Source organism: Equus caballus, chromosome 25 (genome assembly GCF_041296265.1).
Source record: "Equus caballus isolate H_3958 breed thoroughbred chromosome 25, TB-T2T, whole genome shotgun sequence".
Taxonomy (NCBI): domain Eukaryota; kingdom Metazoa; phylum Chordata; class Mammalia; order Perissodactyla; family Equidae; genus Equus; species Equus caballus.
Window position 1 is genome coordinate 38,806,995 of NC_091708.1, and position 21,117 is coordinate 38,828,111.

General features: G+C 45.1%; 1 protein-coding gene across 50 annotated transcripts in view; it reads left to right on the forward strand.

The window, feature by feature from the left end:
• RALGPS1 (Ral GEF with PH domain and SH3 binding motif 1) overlaps nt 1-21,117 on the forward strand; it is a 309,544-nt gene that overhangs the window by 146,018 nt on the left and 142,409 nt on the right. For all 50 annotated transcript variants that reach the window (XR_011432401.1, XR_011432403.1, XR_011432402.1 and 47 more), the window contains 2 exons: nt 2,101-2,193; nt 12,753-12,879. Coding sequence is in view for 47 of the 50 variants with exons in the window: in XM_070250754.1 (XP_070106855.1) it covers nt 2,101-2,193; nt 12,753-12,879 (220 nt within the window). In the remaining 3 variants the exon portion in view is untranslated. The remainder of the gene's footprint in view (nt 1-2,100; nt 2,194-12,752; nt 12,880-21,117) is intronic.

The following is a 21,117-nucleotide window of genomic DNA, read 5'->3' on the forward strand; positions in this document are numbered from 1 at the left end:
CCCCATGGCCTTCCTGGACCATTCCCATCACTTACACAGCCCTGCCAGCTCCTGCCCAAACACTGTTCCCAACCACTAGGCTTACCTGACTCTTGGCAGAGCGCTATTCTGTCTGGTTCACCACTTGCTTCGTGTGCACTTGTTGTCTTCCCGCCCAGATCCTAGGCCAGCTAACCTTTATTGAGGCCCCTCATGAGCTAGGCACCGTAGCAGCTGCTTTACTGAAATGCTCATATTCGATGCTCACATTATTATTACCCCATTTCCAGAGGAGGAAGGGGAGGCTTGGAGAGGTGAGTGTCCATGCCCCGGGCCTCACAGCCAGTCAGTTGCAGCATGTCTCTCTGTCTTCAGGGGAGCTGCCCTGCTGCCCCCCCTGGGAAGGTTAAGCGCATCCATCTAAGTGTGTTAGGGGCAGTGGACACTTTCATGTCCTGTGCATTCTGAAGTGCTTGGAACCATGTTGGGCTTGAGGATACTTGTTGCTGTCAGTGAGTTCATGCTGGACCACGAGAGAAAGTGGGATGAAGTTCTAGCCCACCTGGTGCTTGAGTTTATGGTCCCCACCCAAGGAACCCCAAATGATCCCTCCTTATGTGTGCCATCTTCCTATGGCAGATCATCGTGCTGTGCTGTGCCCTGGGTGTGTTCTCATGCAGGTCCCCTCCTTCCTCTGGACCTTGGTGTCCCATCTAGAAAATGAAAGGGGTGGGTTAGAGAATCTCCCTGAGGACCCTCAGCTCTAAAAGAAACTCTACGACAGGCACAGCGATTCAGATACATAGGATGAAATTTATTTCTATTATGACACACAGGAAAGAATTAGAGAATGTTACAAGATGTATGAGATGAAGTATTAACTTGTGTGGAAGGGAGAAATCTCCTAGTTGGAACACAGCCGTGAGGACTAGGCATGAGGACTTTTCATTTGTCTGTTCACCCTACTATGTGCTGGGTGCTGTACTAAGTACTGGGGATATGATGGCAGGTACAACTTCATCCCTGCTCTCAGGGAACACACAGTCCAGGGTGAGAGAGAGGCAAGAAAAAGCAAGTACAGTCTGGTGTGCTGAGAGATGCACAGAGTGCTGTGGGAACACACAGGCAGGGTCCCTACCCTTCCTAGATTTGGAAACATGGCCAGGAAAGACATGCTAGAGGAAGTGGCATCTGAGCTTGGATGTACCCAAGACAAGTGATGGGGAGTGGGGGACAAGCCTTCCCAACAAAGAACCAGACCGGCATTGCTCTGGTTACTCACCCTGGTGCCAGGCACTGTCCCATGTAGCGAAAGTGCCATGGTTACCTTCCTCCTTTTAAATATGCGGTTCATGTAACTTGCCAAAGGACACCTCAGTAGCGGGAGCCGGGATTGGAACCAGATCTCTTGGTTCCATAGAGCCTGCTCGCTAACCCACACTTCACTGACTCCCGAGATTGAGAAACGGAGCCCCAGTCCTGTTAGCAGGGTTCCCTCAGCATAAAACCAAGAACAGAGCAATTCCATTTGTCTGCACTTATTCTCAGCTGGTCTTCCATTGTCCTCCGTGGTAAGAACTCGTCTGAGACTGAATTGAATCCGAATGTTCTCCCTCTTTCGGGGTCTGGTTCAAAGGGGGTTGGTCAAGTGAGTGGGAAGCCAGGGTTTTGTCTCCCCAGCTGAGAGGGGCTGTGCGGATCGATAGCATCTTCCCTCAGCCCCTCGTTCCGGGTGTTAAGGTGTCACAGAAGCCCCACGGTGATGTTGTTGGCACAGCTGAAGTTTCAGTTTACAAAAGCCTGCTGGGATGGTTCAGATTCGTCTAAAAAAAGAATATAAAGGACATTGTCAAACCCAGCCCCCAGTCATGCTTCTGTCCAGCAGCCAGACTAGTCAGCTGATGAAATTTTGCAAATGTTTAGATGCAGACTCACCTTTTGACAGTTTGCAAGAAAAAGAGCATATGGTTTCTATGAACTTCCTAGAACTATATTTTCTACATGAGATATTTTTAAGTGTAATTGAATTTCATAAATATGACAACATTTGGTAACACTTGAGCATGTTTTTGTTCTGTTGTTTATAGCAGCAAAATAATCTATTCCATATCTTTTTTGCAGAAACTTCTAGAACTCAACAACCTTCATTCTCTCATGTCTGTGGTGTCAGCATTACAAAGCGCGCCCATCTTCAGGCTGACGAAAACCTGGGCTGTAAGTTAAGCTTCCTAAGTCGATTCCTTTGATTTTGGCTGTTGTGTCGTTGGTGAAGTTCTTCATTCCTTAATCCCCAGACGGCTTTCTCCGAGTGTCTCCCTTTGCCAATGATGGAGGATTACTGTGGGTTAATGAAATGTTCCCTGGGCACCCTCCTTCAGTGACCTTAGCTCCATTTTGGGACAAGGAAGTTGTGAGGATGCTGACGTGGCTGGGGTCAGAAGCCCCCTAGAGTGGCCCTTCCTGGATCCTACAGTGTTGTGTGTGATGGCAAGGTCAGCGATATGACTTCTTTCCTCCACTTGGCTGGTATTCTTTCCTGGCAGGCTCCAGACTGCCCTTGGGACGGTCTCTGGGCTGATGGCTCGCAGCTGCCCTGGGTTGCTGGCCATACAGCTAAGAGCTTCTCTGGAGAAACCTGTGACCTTCTTGTAGGGGAAAATGATTGTTTTTTCCTAAAGGCCATGGATAATTTCAGCTTAGAGGTGGAGCCTGATAGTTATATAATTGAGTCTGTAGGAAAGTTTTCCTGCTGTAAAAATACTTTAAAAATATCTCAGACCTCTTTATCCTCCTTCGCTTGGCACCGTGCCTGACATGGGGGAAGTAATTGCTGTTTCCATAGCTCGTTAGCATTCACCTCCTGGCCCGCCTGGTCCAGGGTCTCTCACAGACACACAGCCCAAGCCTTTCAAGACCTGTTTATGTCCCACGGAACTGAAGGAAACTATATGGAATTGTCAGCTGTGCTTCTGCAACTCATTTCCGAACTTCTTCCTGCCAGTCTGTGGGGCTGGGCTGTGTTTCATACTTGGCTAGTTCAGGGGCCTTTAAAATACTTAGGGATTATGTTGTAGGTGATCAGAAATGAGCCTTGTTTCTTTAAATTTCAATTTTCCATAGATCTAGCCCTAGCAAAGTGGAGCGAGAAGTGTTAGCTTGGAGTCAGAAAACAGTCTGTGTTCAGGCGCCATGCAGAGTGTGACTTCTGTGGGACTTGTTTCCCTGTGTCCACTCAGAGAGGTTGGCCTAGCTTAGTGGTTTTCCAGCAGTGCCTCCTGGAGCCCCAGGGGTTCCTCGGAGCTGCCTTGGGGGCCATAAGGGGCTGAGGGAGAGAGGGGGTACCAACCAGACAGCGTGGGCACTCTTTCCACCAGAGCAGCTCATTTGTATCAGTTTTAGTGCTGGGCTTCTGGGTGAATTTCCCTTGAGCGGTGGCTTTGGAGGTCAAAAGCAAGTTTGGAAGCCGCTGGTCTTTGCAGCTGCTGCCAGCCCTGTGATTCCCTGAGTCCATCTGAGCCATCAGGCTTTTTTCAAAAGTTGCTTGGAGATTCTTTTTCAAATGAATTTTCCATCATTTAGATGATGTTATTGTTTCTTGGACTGCTGGGAGCTATGTGTGGACCTGGAGGCATGAATTATGACTCTCATGGTGCACAGCCCTTACTGTCAGTCATGTTGTGACTCGCGGTGACCCTGAGAAGCTGTTGAGTTGGTGAGGGCAGTAGGGAGTCTTGCAAGCCACCTCTCGCCCACATGTCCTGTTGGTACAAGGACAGTGGTTGGCGCAGAGCATTTGGGAAATGGAGGGGGCCAAACTCGTCGTCTTTCCCCCTCATCCAAATTACCCCAGCCCAGGGGCATCGATGACTCCGTTGTATTCCTGACACTCTCTCCGCACCTGTCCTGGCACAGCATGTGGCACATCTGCTCTGTAGTTTTGTGTACAGGTCTGCCTCCCACTTGGGACTGCCTTCCTTCATGATGAGGTCTGATTTTTCTCTGTATCCCTGGTGCTCAGCTAGGTATATGCTTGTGCTTGAGTTATATGTTAATTGTGCTGAATCGCATCCTTCTTTTGCTGTTAATTTCTGGTAATGAGATTAGCCCTAGAAATATTGCCAAAAAAGAGCTGTTTCTCCTTGCCCCGCTTGTCCCTGGATCTGGTACTGGTGAGACCTTGTGCGCCCGGAACAGGGACGAGCAGGAGCACTAAAGGGCCCACGCTGGCAGCCCAAAATGTCAGTGCTTTTATAGTCTTTGTTTTTCAGAGAAGGAAACTGAGGTTCCAGGAGGTGCGTGACCTTTCGAAGATCACAGGCGAGTGCCGGAGCTGATGTGGTGTAGCCTTGCCTTGCTGGACTCCATCGTCCATGTTCCTGGCCGTTGTGCTGGATGGCTTGCCAGTGACGGAACCGGGTGTTGGAATCAGGCTGGGCACAGGGCAGGGAGAACTAGGCACACACACTACTTGGGAGATGGGGCTGGAGAAGTGAGGCTGGCACACAGGCCCTGGGGGACAGGATGTGACTAGCTCCCTGGGTGCTGTCCCTGGGGTGCATCAAAACCCTGGATATCTTGGAAGCCTGGACAGAAAGGAGTTACAGGTGTAGGAGGAGACCTGCCACTCAGTTGCACCATGGATGACCTCCAGTGAGGGCCAGTTGGTCATTAGCTGTTGGGCAGGGCGGCCTGTTGACCTGTCCATGGCTGGCTGCGGAGTGCCAGTGGCCGAGTGAGCTGGGACGGGCCAGAGACTGATGCTGAGCCTAGGCCTGCACGTAGTTGGTGCATGATAAATGCCGGCTGGGTACACAAACAAGGAGGGACTCACCTTCCGCTGGCCCGGAAACACATGGGCAGGGTCTGATTTATCCCAGGGCTGGGGCCACTTTGGAATACTGGCTTCCTCGGAGCCATGAGACCTAAGCAAGAGGTTGAATCGCCAATTCTGATTTCCTGAGCACACATTACCATACGGCTCTTATTCCTTCTACAAATCCAATATTTATCGAACGCCTCCTCTATGCCAGGCCTTGAGGCTGTGGTCAAGGCCCCTGTCTTCATGGGCTTTTGTGTTAGTTAGAGGGGACAGACACGTCATTGGGGAGAATAAACACGTGCCAGGTCTGGCTGGCCCAAGAAATGACCAATAAATGTTTGTTGAATGCCTGGAGTGATGAACAAAGACTATCAGGTGGGATAAAATGGATGCAGACACTAAAACAGAAGATGCGATGGAGAGTGACCAGGTGTCTGCTAGGGAAGGCCCCTCTGAGAGGACAGTTCCAAGTTGAGACCTGAGTGACAGAAGGAGCCGGCCGTGCCCAGATGAGGGCATGCGCGTTCCAGGCAGAGGTCACAGCCAATGCAAAGACCCCAGTGGGAAGACACTTGGTGTGATCGAGAAACTCAAAGGCCAGCGTGGCAGGAGCACGGCAGGCCGGGAGGAGATTGGTGCAGGAAGCTGTGGGTGGCAGCGGGGCCAGTCGGGAAGGGCTTACAGCCTGGAGAAGAGTCAGCTTCTACTCTAAGTGCAAGGAAGGGGTTTAAACGGGAGATGGGCATCATCTGGTTCATGGCTGCTTTTCGTTTTTTTAATTCCTTTATTAATCGCTACTTTATTAATTGCTATTGTGTGGAAAACAAATTGGGTGACTGGTGCAGGGGGCATCAAGAGTGGAAACGGGGCCTAGAAGGAGGTTAGGGCAGAATCCAGGAATGAGGTGGTCTCAGCTAGGATCAGGGAGGTGGCAGTGGACATGGAGAGAAGTGGACCGATAGGAGAGGCATTCTGAAGATAGAGTTGACAGGCTTTGTGATGGATGGGGTGTCGGAGGTGAGGAACAGAAAGGAACAGAAAACCCTTAGGTTTGGGGCCTGAGCAGCTGGGAAGATGGTGAAAGCTTTTCACTGGTCAGGGTGGTCCTAAGAGGAGGCTGACTTATTCATGAGAGACCTGGAAGTATGGAATTCCTGGAGTATGGGTGAGTCACTCGTTACAGTAATTGTAGTCATGTGCTGCACACACACTCACAAACACACACGCGCGCGCGCTCTGCTGGCTCTGTACACGTTCCTCTCATGATTTGCTCTTTCCTACTGAATCGATCCAGGGAGTTTGACTCATCTGCAGCAGCAAACTGAAAACTGAAGTTCTTGGCAGGGAGGAAATCCCAGCCAATGGGTCAGGAGGCCTGGTCTGCAGGGGGGTGACCTGGAAGGGGAACTTCCTGGGAGTGGGGCTCTCGCTGTCAGACATCTGGGGGCACAGGGTCATCGAGCGCTACAGTTCAGAGAATGGGCGCTTTGCAAATATCCTGAGAAGGCAGATGTGTGGCATTCCCATGTTTCAGATTTTAGGTGCCTCCGGGGAGTGCCTCTGCTCCCCGTGCCCAGTGGAGGCCCCAGCAGCCCTCGGATGCTGCTGGGAAGGTGATGCTGGGCGGGGCTGCCTGTCTCAGGCTTTCCTGAGCATTGGCTCAGGTAGGAGGCCAGAGGAGTTGGGGGTGAGGAGATGGGAGGCAGAGGAAACCAACATTTGCAGCCTCCAGTTACTCCTTCCCCAGTCGTTCCTCAGTCGCCCGCTTGTACTGCTGATCAGAAGTTCCCAGTCATGAATTCTGCCGACATCTTTACCCCCATCTTCCTTGACATTGCCACAACGTCGGACACTTCATCACCCCCTTCTTGAAAACTCTTTTACCCTGGCTTGATCCTCTTCCCACCGCTCTGACAGCTGGCTCCTCCCTGACTGCTTTGGGTCCTCTCACCCATTGGGTGTAGATGTTTTAGGAGGCTCTGACCCCAATTCCTGCCACCCCCAATCTGTTTCCCATCCCTTGGGGGTCTCACCGGCTTGGAGAGCTTCAGCCATCGCCTCTGTGCCCCAGTGGTGGCTGCCTCCTCAGCTCTCACCCCAGCCTCTCTCCGGAGCCCAAATTCACGTCCCAACCCCTGCTCCACAGAGCCCTTTGCTCATATGTTCCTTTGACAGCTCACAACTTGGCATGTCTGAGATCAATCTTTGGTTTCCAGGAAGTGATAATGAGTGCCAGAAGACTCTTAGCAGACTGTGTTTTGGACTTTGAGACAATATGGTAGACTGAGCTGACGAGGAATAAGCCCCTCCCTCCCAGTTGCCCGCTCCAAACGTACAAACACAAATAAATGCTGGATAAAATACAACCAAATTAACAACCAAGAAGCAAAGCTGAACTAGAAGCCAAGAAAGGGAAGTCACCATGTGCTAGAAATAAAGAATGCTCCCGGAGTCAGCACAGTGAGCAGAGTTGGGAGAAACCCCTGCGTGTAGGCCTTCGCAGCAGGGAGCTGGGGTTCTAATGCCTACACGGGGAGGGGTCCAGGCTGCAGACCCACGCACATGGGGGCTGCACTTCAGCTGCTGAAAGGAATCAGAGAGCCATCAAGTATCAGCTATCAGAAAATCTCTTTCCAGCCTGGGGAGTTCCAAGGGAGCATGAGAAAAGTTACCTATGAGATGCTGTCACCCCAGCCTGTACCTCAGGTGGCTATGGGGTCTGAGTACACATGACCTCAATTGGTATGGGGACTGCAGGCCAAGAAATGAAGGGCTGTGTCGCATGGAGTTAACAGTGTGGACTCTTGAGTCAGACAACTGGGCTCAGGCTCGGACCTGCTCCTTATGGTAAGGAGATAAATGAGTAAATGTATAAAAAGTGGTTAGAAGTGTGCCTGGTAGACAGTAAGGGCTAGATAAGTATTGGCTGCTGCTGCTGTTATTATTATTTCCAGCTCTTCTTGACTGTTCTCAAATGGGCTGGCAGAGGCTGCTCTGCCCAGAAGCCAGGCCCTTTTATGACCTGATATCATCATCGTCATCTTCCAGCTACTCCTGGTCTTGCTGTCTCTGGTCCTTCCTCACACCACTGCTGGAGTGATCACCCTCAGCATAGCTCCAGTGTTTTTCCTTTTCTGATTAAAGACAGTTTGTAGCACTCCCCCACCCCTGGCTCAGTTGGGGAGTCTGTGTTCACCATTCCTCCAAAGCAGGATGCTCTGATATAAACCTCTTGGTGTTGTTCTATTTAATCAATCGTTTGAACATTCATTTCTCCACCTCTAGTTGTATAATAATGAATATTTTATCAGCTGATTTTTAACCATCATTTGGATTTCAAACCTTGGACTTCACTGATCCTGAGAGCAAGACACGACGCTGAGCTTGAAGGAGAGAGAGGGTTGGTGTGTCTTGATGGGTGTTTTTGAGGGAAACGTGCATTTGGGAATGTGGCGCTTGCTGTAAGCTCGTGGGCAGTGAGCGTATTGCAGGGTGCCGAGGACGTAGTAGAGACATTTTGGCAACAGCAGCAAATAGCAAAAGGTTTCATACCTACTTCACACCTAGTTCCTGACCCTAAAAAACAAACCATAAACCTTTGAGCTGTGGCCAGCGGAGCATCTGCTACCACCAGCAACCCAGCGCCCCAAGTCACGTGCGGAAGAGACGCAAGAGTTGGCTGGAGGAATTTCCTGTTCAAACATGGCCACAATCAACTCATTCTTTCCCCTTTGATTAGTATTCGCTGCTCATGCTTAGCTGCTTGTGATTGGCACCCTGTCTGCAAGTTGAGTTGAAGTATCTGGAAAAGTAGAATAAGCAGTCAAAATGGTCATCACATGTCCGTAGTGTTCAGATGGCTGAGTCAGAAACATACTTTGCCTAATGGCGAATTTCCATCTCTTTCCTATCTTCTCGGTCTCGTCCACAGCAACATTTGCCTACATTTCTGCCAAACTGCTGCTCCCTTGAGCCTCCCTGTGTGCCTACCTCCAGGTCACTGCTCATGCATTCTTTGGCCTCTGGGGCCTCTCCAGCCCGGTCTCCGCTAGTGGAAATCCCTCAAGACTCGTTTCCAGGACTACCTCTTCCTGAAGTTCCTTCTAGAGACCTCTTGCAGTGTTTGTGACCCTTCCTTGCCTTAACTAGTCCTTTTCATTGATCATCCAGCTTGAACAAATGGAGATACACACTTGGTCCCTGACTCCTCACCCCTCCAGACCAACTCTGGGCCCAGGATGGGCCATTGGCAAACTTCCATTTGGAGACGAATCTCAGCCTCTTGGCTCTACTCTTGGGGCTTTGTGGGAATGTCTCCTGAGGTTGCCAGGAGTGGAATTTAAAAAAAATTTTAGCAAAATTACTGGAAACACATGATAAAAATTGTCCTATGAGATTATACATTGTGGATGTATGTATACATGTGGATGTATGTGTATGTGTGTACATGTAAACTGTTAAAGGATAATTTTTTAAAAAGGGAAAATCATGACTCATATAAGTATAAAATGAATACTTACCAAGATTTTATTTAACTCATTAATTAGTGAGAGAACCACCAAGATATTACAATTATATCAAAAGAGAACCCGGAATACTACACTTTAAAATAAAAGTCGGGTAAGGAATAATTTTTAAAACGGATACAAAATTAGTTGGTATTCCCAGGGAGATAATCACTGGCATTCCGTGAGACATAGTTTGCCTTTCAATAGACAGGAATTATTTGCATTACTACATTTCCTACAAGTTAACTTCTATCTGTACAGAGTTTAAAATGGCCTTAGTCAAAGACAAATATGGACAGCTGGCCAGGACACCTACGAAATTTCAGAAGTCACAATTTTCCCTCATTTTACTTATGACGGTCTCCATTGCATCTAATATTTTACATTAGCGATGTTACTTTGTAGTTTATTTCTCAGAAACTGATAGTTTGTATCTAAAGAGGTAAAAGTTACTTTTTTTTTAAGCGCCTAGGTTTTATTCCGTACTCAATCTGTTGAATCCATTGGTCCATAGATTATCCACAGCACTAAAAATTCTTTCCATACCAACAGTAGACACTGGAATTGAAATAGAATTTTGAGCCAGTTTTAACATATTTGTAGCAACGGGCTCTTTGTTGAAAAGCGTTTCCACATATCAAGAAATGTCATTCTCTCAAGGCAGGAGAACAAGACACCAGCATCCTCATAAAGAGCGTTGGGAGGGACGTTTTTCCTTCCATGGAAACAGCTTCCAGATTTGAACTATTTACCAGAAGAGGGGGGTTTTTCATCATTAGTCAAATACAAGTGCCACGTACAGGGTCTTGGAGCATGATAAGGGAAATTTCCAAATTTTTTTCTAGATATTTGACCAAGATATCTTTTCTCTAGATGGTTGGTCACCAAAATTTGTGATCTTCCTGGCTTTTGACCCTGCGATTTATGAGTCTCATGTTATCCCTTGGAGCTGACACTTGGCACCATGAAAATTATTTGAAATCAGTATGTAGGGACTTGGTTTTTACCTTGGAATTTTAGTTAACTTTGCATATGTGGCTATAATCCCTTTCTCAATCCGAATGTTGTGTATTTTTTGCTTTTTGCCTTATTTGTAGAGGTTTATCTGTATTGTTGATGTATTATAAAAATTGGTTCTTGAGTTATTCATCATTTCTATAGGTTGGGTGTTTAGTTTAATTTTGTTTTTTAATGTATCAGTTTCTAAGTTTATGTGTTAATTGATTTCTCTTACTTTTTTCCCAGCTTCTTGAGTTGAATCTTCAGTTCATTTATGTTCTTACTTGTTGAATTATGAGTTTAAAACCACGTGTTTTCTTCTCAGTACAGTTTCAGCCTCATCACAGTTTAACAGAAAGTGTTCTCATTGTTTGTGGTTTGTAAATAGTCCATCATCTTAGCATTTTTTTTTTTCTGCTCTTTCTCCCCATATCCCCCAGTACGTAGTTGTATATCTTAGTTGCAGGTCCTTCTCGTTGTGGCATGTGGGACCCCACCTCAACGTGGCCTGATGAGCGGTGCCCTGTCCACGCCCCGGATGCAAACCAGTGAAACCCTGGGCTGTGGGAGCGGAGTGCGTGAACCCAACCACTCAGCCACGGGGCCAACCCCTATCTTAGCTTTTGTTTCTTTTTTTACCCAGGAATTATTGGAGTGTTCAGAATTTTCCAAGGAATTGAATTTTTAAGTTATCATTGTTAGTTTTCTCATTTTTTTATTCATTAGATATTTAGCCAGTGTTTTCTGTCGGGAAGCATACCAGATGCAGGGGATGGTGAAGTGAGTACAACCAGCGTGGTCACTGCCTTCGTGGGGACCGTCGTTGTGAGTGAGACACAGATGTAACTGCACCATTAATCACAATTGTAATAAACGTTATGGAAGAAAATCTCAGGGTGCCCCAAACTTCTCAGCTTTACCAGAAGTGAAGTTGCCTGTTGTCTTTAGTGAACTTTTCCATCATCTTATTTCCTTACCTCTTTTCCCGGACATGAATGCTTTTAGTGTCTGTTTAACTCAGGTAGGCAAATAATTTACTTTCTTGTCTGTAATGCTGATGGTTTCTTCCTGGGGCTTCGTGTAAACTCTAAAATCTAAAGGACCTTCAGTTCACATGAGATTTTCAGTTTATGACCCTACTTGTAATAAAAGTTAAAACATGTATAAGTAAATGCTGTTATTTTTTGAATAAACAAACCCTATGTTTAAAAAAATTACATCTTAAAAGAGTATTTTCACCATAATACATGCCATTAATTTTAAAGATAACTGTACTGAAAGGCTTATTGAAACAACTCACACTCATTGTTCTCTCTCTCCATTCCCTATTCATTCCCCAGAGGCAACCCACTTACAGTTGTTTAATGGTTTCTTCTGGTAGTTTCTGCCACATTCCCACGAATGTGTTTTTGCTGTAATTTATTGATCCATTCATTTTAGACGTTCGGTGACTTCTTTTTTATGATAGATTTTGGTTTAGTTTTCCTGAACCACCTTCCCTCATTCTTAAAAAACACTCATGTTACTATAGCTAAATCGCTTTTATTCAATGAATATTCAGTGTTTTAATTATTAGACACACACACAAGTCTTGACCTAGGACATGTAGGGTGACTGCAGTCTGAGTCCCTAGTATCAAGTCTGGAAAATCAGGAATTCAGGTTTCTATTCCTTCCTTCCAAGAAGGCTCCTTATACACATGGAGCCATCCCTTCCCTGGTGACCAAGCTCTCCATACCACAGATCTCAGTCATAAAGGATCTTTATGAATCTCTGGGCTGTGCGTACCTGCTCATCCTGTATTTGCTTAACTAAGTCACCCCTTTGATGAGTGCATATGGAAAAGAAATTGGGCTTCTTTTAATTAAAATACCATACCCAGCATAAATATGACACAGCCATAGACTATAGGGCATCTGGAGGAGATAGCCTAGATTGGAGAGATGGCCTGGCTATGTGCACAACATACACAGGTGAATTATTGAATTTTCCTGGGGCCTCCAGCAGTGGTGAAGATGTTGAGGAGAGAGCAAGAAGCTGTGGACTCGTGGAAAGAGACCTGGTATAGCTGTGAAATAACTCTGGGTGACCTTGAGCAATTTGCTTTGCTCTCTGAGCTCCTTGCTGTTGTAGGTTCTGTGCACCCTTGGAAGTAGCTGCTATGCAGGGGATTCTGGCATCATTTAGAATAGTGGACTAGGTTGTTTCGGAGGATGTCTTCCAAGTGTGAGATTCTATGAAAAAAGACAAAATCAAGGCCATGAAACTTCCCATCTCTGCATGAAAATGCCTCTTAAAATCTTTAGTTGTGCCCAGGATTTGGCACACCATACACATGCCATTTAGGATGTTTCCTTTTAGTCTTCATCCACAGTTATTCTTTCTCTTTAGCTTCCTGTGGTTTATTTCTCTTCTCTCTCATACTCTATATTTTCTTCTCACTCCAGCTTTTGAATCGAAAAGACAAGACCACCTTTGAGAAATTGGACTACCTGATGTCTAAAGAAGATAATTACAAGCGGACTCGGGAATATATCCGAAGCCTGAAGATGGTTCCCAGTATTCCCTATCTCGGTAGGAGTCTGAGTTGGCTTATTATTTTTTAAGAAACCTGCTCAGTGCCAAATAAGATGTTTCTACAGTTCTAGTTGAGAACTTTCCAGGAAGCCTCACGGGCTGTGGATAAATAGGTAATTGGTTAGCTCCTTGGATTGGAACAGGCTGTTGATACTTCCCAGGGATGGGAACCTTGATGAGGGTCTTGAAACAAGGATATTCTGCTTCTTATACAAGTGACCAGTGAATCCCAAGCCTCCCTAGCCTGCAGCCCAGAGGGTCACAGTGACAGTAACAAGACTCTTACTGGCTCATCCACATCCTCCCGAACTGGGAGAACTCAGGCCCAAACCCCTCTGTCTGGTTCTCTGGGCATTATTAATATATTTTATAAGATTTGTACCAATAAGATTATAATGACAATTATTGATTCTTCTCTTTAGAAAATGATACATGTTCCCTGTCAGGAATTAGGAAGAGAAGAAAATTAATATCATTTGTTATCTCACCTAGAGATAATCATGATTTTGCTTCATATCCTTTCATTCATTCAGGTGCATGTAAAATACGTATGTTTACTCCATCATGAACATTTCTGAGCTGTATTTCTACGCTGTGACTCAGTCTCATCAGAAGGATTTGTCAAACTCGAATCTGCTCTCTAATATTGACACTTAAGTTGCTTCTACATTTTTGCTATTAAAAGTTTACAGTGAACATCCTTGTTGCAAAAACTTTCTACGTATAGTAATGATTATTACATTATAATAAATTCCTAGAAGTGTGATTATTGGGTCAAAACTTAGGCAGAATTGTATGCCTTTTCATGTGTATTTTCAAAACGACCTCCATGGAGGTTTCATTGGAAGGGGGTGAAATTGCCTATTTCACTCACATGCACAAATATTGTGCATTTTCATATGCTTTTTTTCTTTTCCTTTCTCTCTTTTTTTTCTTTGCCAATTTGACAGGTGAAAAATACTTCTTGTAGTTTGGGTTTCACAGTTATGCTAGTTTTATGAAAAAGTTTTTATCTTTTTATGGTCTAAAATAATATTAATAACAAGGGAAATTAAGGTTTTATAGAAGTGACTCCTAATATTTTCAGAGATCTAGTGCAATTTTTTGGAAATAGATTTTTGACGGCTTTTAAATGTCTTCCACAAGCATCATTTATTTAGATTTTCTAATTCTTTTAAAGCCAACTTGGAAAATTTAATTTTAGTAGAAAATTGTCCATTTGATCGAAGTTTTCAAAATTATTAGCATAGAGTTTTTTTCTCGTTTAATTTTTTTTTGACCATAGAGTTTATACATAATATTCTCTTATAAATTTTAACCTCCTGTGTGTATATAGTTATATTTGCTTTGCATTCCTAATAGTTTGCATTTTTGTTTTCTCTTTCTTTTTTTAATTTGCTTTGCCAGAGGTACGTCTGTTGGTCCTTCCAAAGAATTAGACTTTGTATTTGTTTATCAGTCGCATTGTCTTTCTGCTTTCTAATTTACTGTATTTCATCAGTCTAGAATGTGCTTTTTCTCTCCACATTTTAACACCTCTGAAATTGGGATCCATCTTTCAATTGATGGTTACAAAGCACTGTGACAATTTTTAATTGGCAGCAGTTTTTCTTAATAATATATAAAATAATGGTGCGTCTTATGATAGATATCCTAGATTTGATGAAATACGGAATTTCTGCTTTTGTCTTTTATAATTCATTTCTCCTGCTTTTCTTAAGTTGTTTTGTTATCTCCATTAACTACGGCAGTTGAATTATTGGGTGATTTGTGTATATCTTGTTCTTTCCACTTTTTGGGGGGACTAGTCAAGGGTGTTCGTTTTCCTCCAATTGCTGCTTTTGTTGTATCCTACATGTTTTGATGTATAGTGTTCTCAGTGATATTCTTGAAATGTTCTGTAATTGTAGTTTCAATTTTTATTTTATCCAAGTATTATTTAAGGTAGTGGTTTTTTAATTTTCAAGGGCTTGAGGTTTTTGCTTTTTTTTAAAAAATGGCTTTATTGAGATACAATTCATAGATCATCCATTCAAAGTATACAATTCAGTGATTCTTAGTATGTTCACAGAGTTGTGCAACCATCAGCACAGTCAATTTTAGAACATTTTTATCACCCTGAACAGAAACCCCACACCCATTAGTAGTCACTCCCTTTTCCTTCTAGCCACCTCCCTTCCGCCCCCAGCAACCACTAATCTCCTTTCTGTCTCCATAGATTTGCTTATTCTGTTCATTTCATAGAAATGAATCATACAATATGTGGTCTTTTATGAGTGGCTTCTTTCTCTTAGCGTCATGTTTTCAAAGTTCATCCATATTGGAGCGTGATCAGTAGTTCATTCCTTATTGCTAAATAGTATTCCACTGTATGGGTACGCTATGTTTTATTTATCCTTTCATCATTTAATGGACGTTTGAGTTGTTTCACTTTTTCGCTATTATGCATAACACCACTATAAATGGCTTTAGTTTTTAAAAACAGTCTTCTCTCTAATTTTTTTACACTGGTTTAGAATATGTGACATACATGCTTTCTAGGTTTTTAAAATGTTTGATATTTACCTTGCGGTTTAATATAATATCAGTTTTTGTAAATGTTTCATGGGTGCTGTAAAAGAATGTATAATCTCTCAAATTACTTTTTTAATTCCATTATAATATTCAAATGATTAATTTTTGACAACTTGGTCTATGAAGACAGAAACCTGTTAGAGTCCCGTTGCGTTTCTAATCCTTTTTGCCTTGCATCATTTAGCATACGGAAGTTTATAGCAGTCGTAAGTTCACTGTGAAGCGTCCCGTGCAAAATAATCTGGATACCATTTGTTTGTTTACTTTTACTTCTTTGTCTGATACTCTGTGAAATCTGTTTTATTTTTCATTTACATTCATTTTATAAATCTTTGACTATATTTTAGATTTTAATGCTTTAAATTGCTTTGTTTTTAGGCATGATCCTTGAAAACAGCGTAAGTTGGACCCACTGTGAGAGACCTTGCCTTTTAGTAGGGGAGTAAAAGTCTTTCACTTTTGTATAGTCTTAAGCCATATTATTGAATTGAATATCATTCTATGCTTTCTTTTCTCATGTTTTCTTATCCTTTCCTTGTTGTCTTCTTACGGCTTGCTGTAAACTGCAGTGTCTTTCTGCTTGATGACTGGCAAATCCCCATCTCAGATCTACAGGTGGGGGCGTGTTGGTGTGCACAGCCCCCGGGCCCATTCCTGCTTTGCCCGAGGCTAATCAGTTGAAGGATGAGATCCGTGGTATTAGGGTGCGAGTAGCCCAGTGCAGTCCACTGGTTTGAGTAGCAGACGTGCTCCGGGATCATTAAGGGTGGCCTCTTGTCTCTTATAAAATGATCATGAGAGCTGTTGTTTATTGTTTGCTTTCTCTGTGCCTGGCACTTTGCTAGACATTTTAATGCATTATCTCAATGAATGCTCAATAGCCCATTGAGTAAGCAGGCCTGAGAGGTTGCCTAGGGTCACATAACTGGAAAGTGGCAGAGCCAGGACTTGGCCCAGATAGTCTGGCTATAAGCCCTAAGCCTCTGACACTGTCCTCTCCCGACTCCCCACCTCCACTGTCCAGGTCATTATTTTCCTACTCCTCCCTTGCAGTTGCCACCTGTATGTCCTCTGCCATTTAGTACTTGTGGGTGGGCTCCATCGGGCACTGTATGAAGTGGGATGAATTATCTTACTCTTTCTTGTGACACTCTGTTCTTGGACCACAAAGCAGTGCTGTCTTTGGCTTCTGAGGGCGTTGGTCAGGGGTCTCAGTGAAAGGCAGACTGGACCAATACCATCTCCCTTTCTGACCTGTGTACCTTGTCATCAGACTAAGCAGATGCACCCAGATCCCTCACGTTCAGATGAGTCCCCTCCTCAGACCACTGGCCAGAGGTCCCTTGTGCATCATCACGAAAGCCCTCATTAGGCTGTGGGAGAAATCTGCACTTGCAGTGGACACGAAGCCTCCGCCGGCCTTGGGGCCCCTTGCCACTGAGTTTCTGGACAGATGCAGCCCTCTGGGTCCTTGATCACCTCGTCTCAGCTGCCTCTTCCTGGCAGGTGCTTCCCGAGAGGCTCCGTGTGGACCTCTGTTCTCCCGCAGGGCCCTCCTGCTCCTGCCTCCAAGCGAGCCCAGCTTAACTGCCGTGCTCCTATCCCTTCAGCCATAAGAGGATTTCCCTCTACCCTAAACCAGTTGGATGGCATTTCTCATACTTGCATCAGAACCACTCCTGACATAAACAAGTCAGATTGAAGGAACAGAAGGTGACTCCAATGTGCCTTCTGTTCCCAGGATGGTGTGTTTGCCATGGGGGTGCCGTAGTTTCCTTAAAAAGAATGCAGCATGATCCCTTTCTGAGGCTCAGTGGGGCCATCCATCCCGAGGGCAGCTGGGGCTTTACCTGCACCCCTGATCGCACAGACAGACCTCACCCAAATCCGGGTTATGGTGTCAGTACCCGATTCCTCCCGAAAACCCAACCTGTCCCAGGGATGGATTTGTTTATCGAAAGAGGAATAGTTACATAATTCCTGGAAAGTACAATATAAAAAAAAATTGTCTGAAATCATTTCTCTTTGCCCTGGCAAAGTCCTCACTGTAGGTCTTTCCCTGGGGGAGGGAGTTATTTTCTGGGAGGGACTTCAGGTCAGCCCCTGATATTTCCAGCTGCTTTGTCAGTTCCACTGCTGGAGACCTTGAATGCTGCTTCAGCACTTACTTGCCTCTAAGAGCAAGTATGGGTTTTATTTTTGTAATGATTCTTTTAATCCTCTGTGGAAGGTTCTGTGCTAACTGGTTTCCTGGGACTATTCACGTGTGTGTCTCTTGCTCCATGTAAAGATACCCTCCCATAGTACTAGCAGTTGTTACTAACTGTGGGTGTCTATTCCAACTCCTTTCGATGCAAATTTCAGAGCCAGTTGGCTGCAGTTTGGTGCACTGAGTTTCTCGTGCAACATAATTTAAAAAACACTGAGGGAAAAACTTACTACATTTTAAAAATAAGACTCTCTTTGTCTCAAAAAGTTTCTTCCTATTTACTTCAAAGTGTAAAAATAGCAGTAGGAAATAGGTCAATTATTTGCAGCTTAATTTTATCTGATAGTGGCTCCTCGTAAACCCTCAGTTCAGATTGAAGTGATAAAGCAGGCGGAGAGCTGTGAAGAATGGCCATCCCAGTTATTTCTAAATAGCTTTATTGACTTAGAAGGTGTTCAGTTTTCACTACCTATATTTCCCTCCAGGAAATAGCTAAATAAAATGAGGAATGTAATGGATTTTAAAAGGTTTTGAGACGATGCTAGAAGTGACTATAGGCAGTGTGGAAAATTGTCATCTCTCAAGGAACAAGCATTAGGCATTCTGACAGTTCTAAATAGTAAGAGAACAGTTAGACATTCTTGGTAAATTTACCCAGACTTCTAATACATCAAGTAAAATTCTAGAACCTAAGCTATTCCTTCAAATGAGCAAACCCTCCCATTTTTAAAAAGTAAGGCTTTATTTTCAAATATGAACTCTGAAGTTTAAAATAAAGGCAAGTTGTTTTTGAGTATAAAATAAACAGACCTAAACTGTTGACTATCTAAAAGGACTTTCAAAAAGAAGTGGTCATTGGTCGAAAAGAAGTGTTTCCAGTGATGCCCCAAAGCCCCCAGAACAGCGAGGTGTGTGAGGGCCTCATGCTCTGAGCCTGGGGGCAGCACGCACCAGGCCCTGGGCTAGATGGGTGGGTTCTCACTGCTGGTTGTTAGACGATGGTTAGGCACTTTTGTTAGGTGATGGACCAGTCACACACTATTTTGGCTCTCTTGGAGCTCACAGCCCAGATCTGATCACTGGCAGTGAGTAAGAAAGTAAACGTGAGCTGAACACTTTGAAGGGAAAGGCAAAGAAACAAATAAAGGGGGACCCAAACAAGTCTGGGGGACCAGGGAGGGTTTTCTGGAGGGAAGCCCTAAAAGATGAGTAAGCTGAGTGAAGAGGTGGGAGGTGAGCATGCTAGACAAAGACAGCAGCTTATGCAAGAGCCCTGAAGTGAGGAAAAACATGCTTGTTGAAAAAACTGGCTGGAGAGTAGAGAATGAGGGGGAGAGTGTCATGAGAAGCAGCTGGAGGGGAAGGGAGGGTGAGATTGCCTGGGGCCCAGACAGTGGGAGTGGGGCGCTCAGGCTCCGGCCCCCAAAGAGCAACAGGGATCCATGGAGGGTTTTAAGCAAGGGCACGAGTGGATTGGATTTGCATTAACACACATTGCCTTGCCCACAGCACGTGAGTGGCTTCGAGGAGGTCAGGCTGGAGGAGGGAATACTGGGTAGGGGACCATTCAGAAGCCTGGGGTGCATCACTGTGTTTTAGAAATTGCTACAGGGGGAGGGAAAGCCCTTTAAAAACAGTTCATTTCAGAGCAAAGACTTGGAAAGATGTGAAACAGTTGTCAGTGAGCATGTCCCTTATACCTGATGGAGACACACGGCATTTCCCTGTAGTCTGGCTTTGAGAATCACTGTGTGCATTAGAGCTGTGGGCACCCTTAAAGCAGAAGTGAAAGGGCAGGCACAGGTGCTCTCTTGATCTGCCTCCAGAAGGCAGGAGGGATTGAGCTGCTGGATGCCCGCAGCTCTTCTGCTTCCCAGAACATGGATCAGAGTGGCTGTTGCCCCTTTGGTGGGGGCCACCACCCTCCCAGGGCCAAGTCTGATCGCTCCCAAGCCAGGGTTACCACAGTGTGAGCCAGGTGACCCCAAGTTTGCCAACATTAATGCTAATCCTTTCCTTTAATGCCCAACTGAAAAAATTCCATTCCACATGCAGGAAATCCGGCCTTTTTTTTTTTTTAGTTCCCCACCCTACGTGTTTGCAAGGATCCCCAAAGAATACTCATTTGTTCCACAGGCCCATCCTGGTTGTTGCCTGGTGCCTCAGCCAGCTGCCTGGCCCCAAACCTCTGATCCCTCCCTCCTGCCTTTCCTAACCAGTCGTCTCTCCAGCTGGACCTGTGTGGAGCCAGACTCCTCCTTCCTTAGCTGGGGAAGCATAGCATAGGGATGGATAAGGGGATGTCAGTGCCATGAGAAAAGCTTAAGCTGGCATTCTGGAATGCCTGCTCCTGGAGCCCGTGGGTCGTGTCCTTTCTCCTCTTTGCAGCGGCCACATGCTGCAGGGGCCGACCTGTTGCCATCCCTCCCCTGGCCCAGGAGAGCCTTTGATCGAGTTCCCCTTTTCCCACATCCAGGCATCCACCCTCTTGGGGGCCTAGCAAGCAGGGAGAAGCTGCCCTCTGACCCGTCAAACATGCTTCTCAATCAGCAGAATAATCGCAAAGACGCGACGCATCCCAAATGAAGGAAACCTTTTCCATTACGTATTTTCTAGGGTGATCAGCTGCAGATTGTCTTAAATCTCTTCCTTCCAGAAGAGAATTTTGCATTTACTTTTGCAATCTCAGGATTTGTTACCTTAAAATTCACATTTCTTGGGGACTCCACAGTCTTGCTCAATTTTTACAAAAAGCCAGTGGATGTTATTAAACTCCCCATTTTATGAATGAAAAAACCCACAATGTCTTATGACTTAGCAAACGTCATATGCCAGGTGCATACCAAGTTTAACTCAAGACCTCATGCTCTGGTTGGGGTTCCACCCAGCCTTAACTTATGCATCCTCTGTTTAATATCTCTGTCTCCATGGAGAGAAACAGTGTGGGAGGAAAACATGTTGGGGAGAGGTTTGTTTCCTGCATACTTTGCTGCCCAGAGCTGAGCACCTTGTCACGTTTGTCCCTTCTGGGGTACAGGGAGGACTTGTAGTCAACTTTTCTCTGGGTCAAGAATTTTTATCTGATCCCCCAAAAGGAGGTAAGAGCATAAACCCATTTTGTACAAGAGAAAGTGTTTTCATAGCAGGAATCTGTATATACTCATTGAGATGCCTGCTCCTCTTTGACCTTTGGTCTTTGGATTTTTAATTAGAAGCTAACAATCATGATAATAATGACAACTCATGTTTATTCTTTCACCATGTGACAGGCACTGCCCTGAGCGCTTTATGTGCATTTTCTCGCTGAATCCTCCCACCGCTCCTTCCTCTGAGGGAGGCACTATTTTTAACTTATTTCATAGCGCATAACAAGACTCATATTAAAGGTCTCACCACTAACTAGTGCCACTTACTAGTGGTGAGACCAGTGCTCAAACCCAGGTCTGACCCCA